The sequence below is a fragment of the Lactuca saligna genome, chromosome 4, assembly GCF_052625555.1.
Source record: "Lactuca saligna cultivar CGN05327 chromosome 4, ASM5262555v1, whole genome shotgun sequence".
NCBI classification, from domain to species: domain Eukaryota; kingdom Viridiplantae; phylum Streptophyta; class Magnoliopsida; order Asterales; family Asteraceae; genus Lactuca; species Lactuca saligna.
In genome coordinates, this window is record NC_136420.1 from 262175243 (window position 1) to 262188410 (window position 13168).

Sequence of the window (13168 nt, forward strand, 5' to 3'; positions counted from 1 at the left end):
TAACCTAGATCTCTGATATCATGTTTGATTAGAGAATACTTGATTATAATGGAATTTAACCTCATAAATAAGAATACAAAATAGGTTTTTAATTTAACCTAAACCCTAATGGGTATTAGTGAAATCCTAATCACTAGCAACTTTTCATAATTAACTATCAAAACTTTTATTTCAATAAATTTGGTATTTAAAATTTACAAATTATTAAAATCCAATAATTATTATTTGTTTGACTATTTTATCTATTTATATATCTTTGAAAAAAAAAAGTAATTAAATTATATATATATATATATATATATATATATATATATATATATATATATATATATATATATATATATATATATATATATATATATATATATATATATATATATATATATATATATATATATTTGAAGGATGTTACCACAAACAAGGAAGCATGTAAACCGGATGGTATTCAACCCTACACTAACATCTAACATGATATGCCTTAACCAATCCTAACATACCAACGGGATAACACATCACCTCAACAATAGTATATAGTATACAACTGTCACAACTCACAAACATCACCATATGCATCAACCTAGCATGACAAATAGATGGGTTACATCAAACTTTACCTTTATTATAGTGTAAAAGTATAATATCTCAACATATGCAGTAGATATAGTAATAGACCTCCATAAAAGGATCGGTCTCAAACAAAGTCCGAAAAAAAATACCTAGATTGAACATGAAACCGAAAAATACCGATCCTAGAAAAGACCGGACCAAAAAAAGATCGGCACAAGACTGTCCAAGACCTGTCCGAGAAAAGCCGAACCGTTCTGAGACCGAAAGTCAAAGTTTATAAAGATATCATTTTTATGTTAATTACACAATTTTTAATCACACATTATCTAATTTCTTTTTTCTTTTGATAAACTTTAGTGTATCATTTTTAGTAAACAGGTGTTTGAGATAACTTTTAAAGTGATTTTTAACTTTTATCTTTTTCTAAAAGTCAGAAAGATGTTTGGTAATTCTGACTTTTCCAACTTTTTCAATAGAGTAAATGACAACTTTTTGAAAAGTCACGGAATCCTGACTTTTCCATCTTTTACAAAAAGGACTTTTCGGCTTTCGAAAGCTAAGCCAAACACCCTCTAAAGTTTAATCTATCGTTTTTATATTGATCAACATTTGTGAAAGGAAAAACTCGAAGCCAAAACTAAAAAAATAAAAATAAAAAAAATAATAATAAAAAAAAAAAAAAAAAAACAACAACAACAACAACAAATACCAAGATCGGGCCGAAAGAACCGGATAACCAAACCGAAAAAGAGGAGCGAAAAAGACCTAAAGACCGGAGCGACATCATTAGGCCCTCTTGTGGAGTCGTTAGTCCTGTCGAATACTCATCATACAAGGGATATTATGTATTCCCCGAATCAGATTAAATGTTAGTCTATAAGATAAATTTTATAACAATGATAGATTTCTACAAACTAGGGATTACTTTATAAAATGTGAAATTAACATTAAAACATGAACATCTTTCCATATCCAAAAAAATAATAATAATAAAGAGCACAAATATTAGTCCATGCATTTTCGTCTTAAACAAATGAACAGAGTCCCCAACATCTAATCCGAGTCAACTCAGCACCATCATACCAAATCAAATGACATGATATACTTCATCACCATTATCTTTTACACATTCATACTCTGATCCCTACTGCTTAACAACAGTCTTCCCCTGAGTTTTCAGTTTTCCGGCGACCTGCTCATCGGATAATGGCAAGTAGTAAATCCGGGGAGTTGCTCGAGTCTTTCTGAACAAATCATCCAATGTCATGATCGGAGGTTCGAGCTTTTCCGGGCATGGTGGTGCTGGAGGTAGATGATGCTGTGGTGGTTCTCTTGATTGTGGCGGAAGGGAGAGTGGCGGTGGAGGTGGAAGCGGAAGCGGGGTTGTGGTGGTGGTGGTGACCGGAGTTGGTGGTGGAGGAGGGTCGGTTCGGGTTTTGACTTCGGATGGATCGACAAATTCCGCCATGAGAAGCCGCCCTCCGTTTGCTGGCCATTGGAGGTTGTATACTGCATTTCGAGTCTCTACAGCTTCTTCAACAGATGAATACTACAAAAGGAAAATAAATTAATATTTTTCTTATTTATGTATAAAAAGAGAGGTGAAAACTTACAGTAACATAACAATGAGTTTTAATATGATCCATCCAGAAGCTGACAACTGTCCCTGTTTTACCAAGAAGTTCTTGAACAGCCTTTAAAGTAAACGGACGCAGAAACCGGTCAACTCTGAGAGAAGTAGTCGCAGGCTTTGAAGATGGAGGAACTGCCAAATCAACAAATCACACAAATATGAAAAAGGGCATTCTCCTCTTTTCACAAATAACAAGCGATAACTCACCAACACGTTCTTTTGGCTCTTCATGGCTAACCCAAGAATCAGATCTTGAAAAACTGTGCTTCATTGAACCACCCTTAGGTGTAGTAATCTGTTCAGGGGCATTATTGGAATTCCACCTGCGCTGCCTCTTTACTACCTCATTGTCTGCCACCGCTTCTTGGTCTGCCACGTCAGCAGTTTAGAGTCATGAGGACAGAATACGAAAGAAAAAAAAAAAAGGTTATTAGGGTTAAAGACTTGAAGCTTACCGTATTGTTTTCTTTTTGTGGACACGTCAGCAATTTCAGTATTTGTATCTTCAACCATAACATCAAGAGGAGGTATTTGTGTTTTCTCAGTTATATCTTGAGAAATGAAGATGGAATCACTTTGCTTACTTTCTAAAGCATCTTCTTCCATGGAATCATCATCTAAATTTAACTTCTCTGGAGAACCCACATCTAAAATATCATTTTTCTTACTTTCAGTTTCAGCGATCTTGAAATCTTTCTCATCAACCACAACTGGATCTGTTTTGACACCATCATCAAGGATTGATGGCTTAACATCAAGTTCTAGTTTGACATCATCAGTAATTACATTATCCTTTAGTTCATTCTTTTCAGTAATTGACACAATAGAAATAGAATCAGATTTTACTTGGCTGACCTCGACTACCTGGCTTCCAATTTCAGATGAATTTGGCTCTGCTTCTTCTTCCTTTGGCAATGGCTTTGAATTTGATTCCTGCAAGGTTGACACCTCATCATTTTGTAACTCCTGCTGACCCAATTCTTGAGATACCTTAACCTCAGTTATTTCAACAGAAACCTTTTGAACTATATCTGTTTCTAAATTCTCTGTAACCTTAACTTTATCTCTGTTTTCATCATCCAAATTCTCTGTAACCTTATCTTTATCTAAGCTCTCATCTTTATCCAACTTCTCAGTGATGTGATCTTGGTCTAAGCTCTCATTTTTATCAACCTTCTCTGTAACGTTATCTTCCTTTATGCTCTCTTTTTTGGCGATGTTGTCATCCATGGTTTTGTCTGCAACAATTGGGTCTGCTACTGCGTCATCAGATGGCATTTCAGGCTGTTCATCATCATTGGCACCATTTTCATGGGCTTTGTTATCCTCTTCAAGTTCAGCACGAATAGCTTCATCCAATCTCTTTACCAGATCATCTTTCAATCCTCTGGTAATTAGTTTACGTTTCTTGAGTTCTTCTTTCAGCTCGGTTACTTTCCATTGATCAAGGGAACGGTTTTCAAAGACGACATACGGCGATGATGGTTTTTTGCTGGACATTTCTCCTATTGAGCAATCCTCAAACCTGGAAAAATTTCAGATTCAGAAGAGAATAATTAAAATGCATCATGATTATCGACATGTAAGGGAGCGTAAATATATAGAATATCTTCAACAAGCACAAAATCAGAAAAAGTAGTAAATTACCCATAATACCAAGAAGTAAATAACCTTAGGGAACAGTAGAGTACTCACAATGGTGTTCGACTTGACGAGTATTGCGGAAAGAAACACTGATTCTAGTAGTTGGTTCGAAACTTAATTGGTAGGTGCAATAACATGAAACCCTAAGTTCATCCAGACACAAAAACAACCATCAGGAGAACTACAAATTTTCAAAACAACAAAATTAGCAACACGAAGGAGGATAAATCAAGATTATAAGCTACGGTCTGCAAACAAAGAAATTAAACTGTAAACGACGAAGAAACAAGATTTTGAAAAAATTTATGACAGAAGAAAACCTCCGGAAGATGAAAATGCAGTTTCTAGAAGAGCGTGGCGTTTTCAATTGGAGAAGGAAATGGACCTCTTTTTAATTTAGGGTTTTGCGTTTACGGTGTGTGTTGTGTTGGAGGAAAAATGAGATCGGAGGAGAGGGGTTGAGACGCCGTACCACTTCTTGTTGAAACCCCTGTTATCTTATGATGTCATCTCTTTCTTTCTTTTTCACTTTTGTTTTTACTTTTTTTTTTTTTTTTTCTTAACTTAACTTTAGACGGTAAATAGAGCTGGGAAAAGGTTTCATTTATCCTGCTTCATTTTCACTTATTCCTATCTTATAATTATTATTTTAACTAATTTAATGATTATATACTTTTTTACTGATCTTTGATACTTTTAATAATTAAACTTATTTATTAAAATATTATTAAACTTATTTATTAAAATATTAATGATTAAACTTATTTATTAAAATATTATTAATTAACACGAATTCGTGGATACCTGTGAGACATTCAAAAGATTTTATCACTTTCAAAATCACTTTTACCAATCTTTTACCAATCTTTTGTTAATTACGTTTATTATTTTATAACCCTAAATACCTCTACAGTCGAAGTTCATAATCGAGTTCTTCTGAGGTGTTGAAGTATTAATCACACGACTCATTCAAAGCCATTCGTGTGTTCATAGTTACGTTCTTTATTGTTTGACTGCTCAGAATCTAACGATCCTGATTGAAACTTGTTTCAACAATTGGTATCAGAGCGGGAGACTGTGTGATCAATACACATTCCTTATGTACTCATAATTCTTTAGGGTTTCCACTTTTATCGTATAAATAGAAGTCGTCGTCTCTATATCGATGGTAACTTTGTTTCTGATAAAACCCTAATCTTAAGTTTACAGGTTTGATTCTAGCAGCTCATCATGTCTCACGAAGATTCGCAAACAAATCCCATCAACATCTCAAACAACATTGGATCCACTACCAGAATTCTCATTCTATACACTCAAGACTACGAAGTATGGGCGCATTGCTTTGAAGATTACGTGGTTGGATCTGAAGACAATGGCTATATCATCTGGGAAGCTATCACGCTTGGGCTGTTTATCCACTCAGGAACGAACACAACAGTTAAGTCCCAAAATGAATATAACAAACTGGTGGCGGATGTAGAGAAGATGCCACAGGATGAGAAAGACAAGTTGCTATGTAATGTGAAAGCAATGAGAATTATCAGATTCGCCTTGCAATCTGACATTTTTCAGTTGGTTGGTTCATGCACAACAGCCAAAGAAATCTGGGATAGGTTGAAAGAACTCTATTCAACCGATGAAGATCTGGAACACTCCATCCAAACCTTGTTGCTATCAAAATTTGGAGTTTTCGAACAGAAACCAGAAGAAAAACTTATACAAACTTTCGATCGGTTCAATCATCTTCTAAGTAAGATGATCAATCATGGAAAAGAAAGAAAGTTGATCAAGCAGAAGGTGACCTTCATGAACGGTCTCATACCAGAATGGATGGTCGTGGTCTCAACCATGAAAGCTCATGAACAGTTTAAATCTTATTCACTAGCGAAACTTGTGGGAATACTTAAGTCTCATGAAAGTGTTGTGACCAAAGAAGCAAAGGTAGTTTCAGGTGTGGGGTCGTTGGCCCTTGTCTCAAAAGGAAAGAGCATAACAGAAGAGGAAGAAGAGTCTGATATGTATGAATGTGACCTTACAAGCGAGGAGTATGCTTTGATGGTTACTAATCCAAAGAAGTTTGCACGAAGAAAATTTCCTGTCAACAAGAACCGAAACTGGCATGGAAATTACAGCTCTGAGAAGGTGAAATATGAAGGGAAAAATTCTTCTCAAAAGGATGAATACAAGAAGGAAAGCAAACTTGCGAGAGACTCTGGGTTCGACTACAATTATTGTCACTGCAAGAATCATTTTGCCAAAGATTGCATGCTAAGGAAAATGACTGAGAAAAGAGATGGTGAAAATGATGAGGCATATTATATGCGCAAGGTGGAAAAAATCAAGAAAAAGAAAGCAACTAGCAGTTCTATGAATGCCTTGATCGTACAGGAGAATGCAAATGAAGATGAGTTCGGTGGCGTTGAAGTTTGGTCTACTGACTCTGAAGATGAAGATGTAAGAAAGCCCACTCATGGAAGAGCTTATGTGGCAAAAGAAGTAGGTTCGGCTGGAAAATGTCTAATGGTCACAGCTGGATCATCAACCGAAAGTGCGAGTGAGGAACCGAAACTGACTGAGGACAAGTGTCTTGTAGCCAAGCCTATGAGTGAGAAGATCAATGACTGCGATCGGCTGATCAAAAAGGTACAATCCATCCTTGGATCACTTAATGTTCCAATAACGAATTATGAAGAAGAATTAAAATAATTAAAATTCAAATTTTCTAACTTAAGTGGTAGTCTCTGATGGGTTTTGGCCATATGAACATTCCTATGTGCACATACAAACCCTCATGCTTAGATCTAGGTTTCTCTAATTAAACATGCATTGAATCCAAGACTTCTAATGGCTAATTCGGTATAAGAACGATACAAAACCAGAGTTAGAAGCTTACCTTGAAACACTTGTTTGATCTTCTTGTTCTTGGAGCTTTAGAGTCACAATTGTCACTCCTCTAATGGCTTACAAACACCAACTAGCAAAGAGGATGATTTAGGAGAGAGGAGAGAGGAGGAAATCGGCCAGGGTTTCCTTGTTGTAGAAGAGGTGCCGATTTCCCTATCCCAAGGGGTCTATTTATACTTATAAGGCTCCTAGGGTTTCACCCTTAAACCCTAATTGGATAACTTAAAGTCTAACCAATCCTAATCCTTTCCTTAGATAGGCCTTGGACGAATTTGAGGCTTATCCTAGCCCTAGAAATCGTCCAACCCTCATCCATTAAGGATTTACAGCCCAAAGTGTAACTATCAAACAATTGACAGTTTATACCCTCTTATTTAATTAATCTCTTTAAGTCACCAAAATAATACTATTTAATCTATGACTTATATTAATCAAATAACAATATTATTATTCCTTATATTATTCTCATAATATATTAATAATATGTCACAACTATAAATTTTGTGTCTTGTAATCACTACATTCAAGTAAAGGTTGAATCAAAAACTTAAAAGCATGTGTGATGCTTATTTAATGACATCAAAAACTTCAATCAAATACATCATGCAAGTGCTACAAATAGTCAACAACCAATTGGAAACCCTAGAAGTCCTCGTTTAAGTCCATTTTGGACTAGGACTTCCTTATTGGACCCAAATGGACCAATAAGCTTCCAATTTGACTATCATGGGCTTAGAACCCTTAAATGGGCTCTAATTGGACCCACATTTATTTATTTCAATATTTTGGGCCATATTGGGCCTAGAATGAAATGAATTAAAAGCTTTGATCCATGATTAACCTAAACTAGTCCAACAAAGTGTAAAAATCATATTATATTTCCTTTTAGGTTAAAACTCAGCCAACTTAATTTACACATGGGCTTGTGGGCATTAAAGCCCAAATTTTCCCTCTCTCCCTCCAAATTCTCGGCCCAAGGCCCAAACCCAAGAAGAGATGAAGAGAGTTGACTTGTAATTGACACCTCATTATTGTCTTTTGCATCTCCATGCAACCCATTCCATGTATCCATGCATATCACCTCAAGGGTCTATTTCTCCCTTCTCTCACTCACTCTCGGCCGAATCCCAAACACACACACAAACATTTCACTCATCTTTTCTCTCAAGGAGCTCTCTCCATTTCTCTCCAATTTTTCGAAGATCTAAGAGGAATTCAAGGGAGTTCTTCCACAAAGATCATCATCTAGGTAATTTGAAACTTGGATCCACACTTTAGACTTCTTCTTATATCCAAAAATCCCTTCTTAACTCTCATGAAATCATAAACTTGTGTCTTAAAAATACAAAGTTGAAGGGCCCAAAATGAAATATTTCGAAATCTGATGGGTGAGATGAGTCAAAACAGTTTCCATAATGTATTTTCTGAAAATATACTCTTTTGGAGGATTAAAAACATAAATTTCAAGCTTAATGGGCTAAAAATGACAATTTCGGCCCAATAGGGCCCATTGTGCGAAATTTTCTGTTTTGGAGGGCCAAAACTGTGTTTTTCTGTAAAACAGTGGACTACTAGTGTTACAATTACTTTTCAAAGGTTTAAAATGCTTTTCAAATTTAAAAAGGACCAAAGTTGCAAAAATTTTCCAATTGGGGCCAAAATTGTAAAAACTGCGAAAAAGGAGGGTTATAACCGAGAAAACTGCAATTTTAGGGACTTAAACTGTTTTCAATGAAAAATATGCTGAAAAATATTAATTTCAATAATTTTTGGTGTTAAAATGTCAAGAAAAATGGTTTAAGGACTAAACCGGAAATTAATTTACCTAAAGGGGTGAAAAAGTAAATTTACAAAATAAAGAGGGGTTGTAAACAGAAAATTTTCAATGATAATTCAATACACTCGTTGTGAACAAAGACTGACACTACGACTCTCGATGAATTACAATACACAATATCACCAACAATCGTTATCAAACGAATTGATTCGGTCTCGAATCAATAACAAATCCAAAACTACTAACACTACAACGCTCAATACACATATGGAACTCTCTCGGAACTCTATACTCTCGTGGAAATTACTCAATACGTCGACGTACACTCCTTAGGCCCAAAAGTTGCAAATCATGCTTGTTGAGCCTAGCTAGCCGATGACATGATCTTTAGGCCCAAAGGATACTTGCTTACATGTAGTTAGGTCTAATACGACTTAACCGCGTGTAAAAGGACTTTCAATGGCAAACGTGCTGCTGGTCCCCAAGGGTCCTTGGGTGCTGCTAGTAAAGTCAGGAACTCACGATTGTGGGTTGGGCTTCGGGTCCTTCGCAATTGCAATGGTCTTGAACGACGTAAGGAAATACCGAGGGTTTCGCACCTTCCCTTTTTCTCTTCGGTCGTGGGACTACATAGGTCCGGGAGGATTGAGTTGTGTGAATAAGTGCGAGTGACGCCTAAGGGATCGCTAGTACGGTTGTCAACTGGACGTTTTCATTAACGTACGTTACAACAATTCACCACCCACTGTATACTCAATGCCTCCGGAGCTCAACGAACACCTCTAACGTAACGAAACAACAACACATAAACTAATTAAAGCAAAGTGATAGGAAAACGTCGGGTTTTCCTAGGGTTTTCAACTAGTACACTTACGAACTACACGCCGAATTTCACAACTCGTACGCTTACATCTATAGAAAACAAACAAGTATACTCACGGATCTTCACATATTTTTTTTACGCTATACTATTTTCAGAAAATATTGGATTTTCTGGTAGTTTTCAAAACAATACAAACATCGGATTTTAAACATTTCTTATGAACTCACCAACATTTCATATGTTGACGTTTTCCAAATTACTTGTATTCTCACGTAACACATAAGTGAAGAAAGGACTGTACTCTATGATTGTTTTGCGGTTGTTTAAGTAACAATGAACAATTTATTTTGGGGATGTAATATTTCGAGACAATGTAATGGATGTAAACGCTACCAGTTGTATTATTCCAATGCTTGGTGATGTATGATGTTATGTTTCATGTATATTCATTGTGATGGTATTCAATTGAGTCACAACAGCCCCCGGGCGTTTCCGCCGTCTGGTTCGGGGGTGTGACATAATATCTATTCTCTCATAATAAATCATCCTGTCAAGTTGCTATGGTGAAGGTAACCTAAAATGACCATGCACAATCGGGTCAAATACTTGCCTAATATAGTTGCAGCCTTAGACACTATTCCAACAGTCTCCCACTTGGATAAGTCTAGTAACTATATGCACAAGTACAGTCCGATTTGCAGTCGTAGCTCACAAAGACGCTATCAAACTCTGATCTAATCAATCTTGTCCTTTAGATAAGGGATCGTACAGTCCTCTGTTAGATATCATGCTGACAATTCTATGGAATAATTAGTCTAGCATTTGGTTTCTCGATCTCTGATTTATTTGACATAGAACTTAATCGAACACATCAATTCAGTTCTGACCGGGCCCGACACATAAGTCAAATCAAATCATCGAGCGGCCGAGATATCGCTTTTTCCTTCTTAGGATAAAAGTTACAGATAACTTCGACTTATATGCATTTACTTATTCATTAATCAACTATACACAACAATGCGTTTTATAACATCGAGTTACCAATGCGTTTTCGCATTATCAATGTACAATCAATTAACAAATAACAAACCATATATCTAGGTTTTAAGACTATATGATATTATCGTCTTGCGATCACCCTTTTTATCACATTCCATAAGGTGATTCCAGCAAGCACGGGTTTGTTCCAATGCTCAAAACTAGTTCATAAGCACTCATGAACGTTGCAACAATCTTTTGCTATGTCTAATACCATTTAGACAATCTACACACCTATTCATGACAATCTTCATTCATATCTACTTCCGACATATGAACGATTGTGGATAATTTGAATAATTCGATTATTCTAATAAACCCAATTATTCCGGAAGTCAAAACATGCAAAGTGAAACAATAGTTAAACAATTAACATAAGACAGTAACGTTACTTATAAATTAAACTCCTTTATTTAATCATCAAATGTTGTCACAACTAGAAATTTTGTGCCTTGTAACTTCAACACTTAAGTAAGAATTATGAATCTAAGACATGAAAGCATGCATGATACTTACTCTATAACAACAAATTTTCCATCAAACACTTCATACAAGCACTACAAATAGTCATCAAGCAATTGGAAACCCTAGAAGTTCTTGTTTAGGTCCATTTTGGACTAGGACTTCCTTATTGGGCCCAATGGACCAATAAACTTCTAATTTGACTATCTTGGGCTTAGAACCCTTAAATGGGCTCTAATTGGAACCACTTCCAATTATTTCACTATTTTGGGCCATATTGGGCCTAGAGTGAAATAAATCAAATATTATGAACTATTTTGGACCATAATTAACCTAATTTAGCCCTAATAGGTCATAAAAATTATACTTTGATTTAATTGAGTCAAACATCATCTAACCTAAGTATAATATGGGCCTTGGAGCAAAGAGCCCAAAAATCCCCTCTCCATTCTCGGCCCAAGGCAAACCCAAGAAGAAGGGTTGACTTATGCTAGCCACCTCATTGTTATATTGTGGGTAACTAGGCTATTATTCATCATGCATCCAAGATTTACTCATATTTCCATGCACTCTCCCTTCTCTTCTTGATTCTCATCCGAGAGCTCCCAAGCACACACACTTCATCCAATTTTTATTAAGCAAGCTCTCTCAAAGAACACCCTCACCTTTCTTCATCAAATTTTCGAGAATCAAGAGCTTTTCAAGGAGGTTTTTCCCACAAACACATCATCTAAGGTAAGTTGATGACTCATCCATGATCTAGCTACTTCATTTCATCAAAATCTCTTCTAAATCTATTCCAACTTGTGATCATGCACCTTAGAAGTCATTAAACTCGAGATCTACCAAGAAGACTTGCTAGGATCGAAATTTTCTTCTTTTCTCTCTTCAAAACCGAAACTACAACTCAAGGTGAGCTTCATACCTCCTATTTTTCGGTTTTATAAGTTTTGTGTGTGGGTGGGGGGGGGGGAATACAAGCAAATGTGTAGATCTATGAGTATATGTATTCTTTGTGTGATTTCTATGTGTATGTACATGTTCTTATGTGATTGTGGTGTTAGATCTAGTCAAAAAGGCCTTAAGACCGAGAATTTCATTAAGTTGCATGAAACTAGTATAAAATATATTATTACATACAAATCATTTCTAGAAAAATAACCAAGTTGGTTAAAGTGAACATCTTTGGGCTAAAAACACATTTTTGGACTAAAAATGTTAAAATTATAAAATTAAAGGGCCCAAAATGACAATATACGAATTTTGATGGTTGGAATGAGTCAAAACAGTGTCAACAATTTATTTTCTAAAAATATACTCTTTTGAGGGATTAAAAGGTGAAATTTTAAGCATAATGGGCCAAAATGAACATTTCGGCCCAATAAGGCCCAATTTGCGAGATTTTCAAAATAGAGGGGCTGAAACTATACTTTTCTGTAAAACAGGGGACTAGTAGTGTTCTAAGTCCATTTCAAGGGTTAAAAATGTTTTTCACATATAAAAAGGACCAAAGATGCAAAAAATTTCTATTGTGGGCCAAAAGTGTAAAAATTGGAAAAATTTGAGGTTTCAGCCGAGAAGACTTCATTTTGAGGGACTAAAACTATTTTTCAATATAAATTTGAGCTGAAAAGTACCTTTTCTACAAGTTTTGCTACTATAGTGTCAAGAAAAATGGTTTAAGGACTAAAATGGAAATTCTATTATACAAATGGCCAAAATTGTAATTTATCCAAAAGAAAGGGGTTGCAAAAAGAAAAATTCTAGTGTTTTTAAATAATAAATTTGTTATGATAAAATACTAATACCATGACTACCGGCGAAATATAATACACCTTCAACACCAAAATCGTTACCAAACGAATTGATTCGGTCTCGAATCCACAACGAATCCAATAATAATACTACGACAATACTTCAATACACATGCGGAAATTTCGGGAAGTCAATACACACGTGGGAATACACCAGACGTCGATACACCATCTTTGGGCCCGAAAGTTTCAAATCATGCTTGTTGGGCCTAGCTAGCCCAATAACATGATCTTTAGGCCCGAAGGAAACTCGCTTACATGTTGTTGGGTCTTATATGACCTAATTCCGTGTAAAAGGACTTTCAATGGCTTTTGTGCTGTTGGGCCCCAAGGGTCCTTTGGTACCGCTAGTAAAGTCGAGAATTCACAAATACGGGTCGGGCTAAGGGCCCTTCGCATTCACGATAGCCTTGAACGACTTATGGAAATATCGGGGGCTTCGTACCCTCTTTTCTCCTCGGTTATGGGGCTATGAGAAGTCAGGGTGGTTGGATTAAGTGAATAAT

The 13168-nt window shown here is 35.8% G+C and overlaps 1 protein-coding gene across 2 annotated transcripts; it reads right to left on the reverse strand.

The window, feature by feature from the left end:
* Nucleotides 1-1471: 1471 nt before the first annotated feature.
* LOC145043546 (uncharacterized) lies at nucleotides 1472-4335 on the reverse strand. 2 transcript variants are annotated; one of them, XM_078992236.1, is made up of 6 exons: nucleotides 4165-4335; nucleotides 3896-3987; nucleotides 2656-3725; nucleotides 2408-2569; nucleotides 2181-2332; nucleotides 1472-2116 (listed from the first exon to the last, which is right to left on the reverse strand). In XM_078992236.1, exons 3-6 carry the CDS (start codon nucleotides 3698-3700, stop codon nucleotides 1712-1714), a joined length of 1764 nt encoding a protein of 587 aa, XP_078848362.1. In that variant the 5' UTR covers nucleotides 3701-3725; nucleotides 3896-3987; nucleotides 4165-4335; the 3' UTR covers nucleotides 1472-1711. The 2 variants fall into 2 exon arrangements, with proteins under 2 accessions (XP_078848362.1, XP_078848361.1); XM_078992235.1 differs by having other exon boundaries at nucleotides 3896-4025.
* Between the last annotated feature and the right edge of the window lie 8833 nt (nucleotides 4336-13168).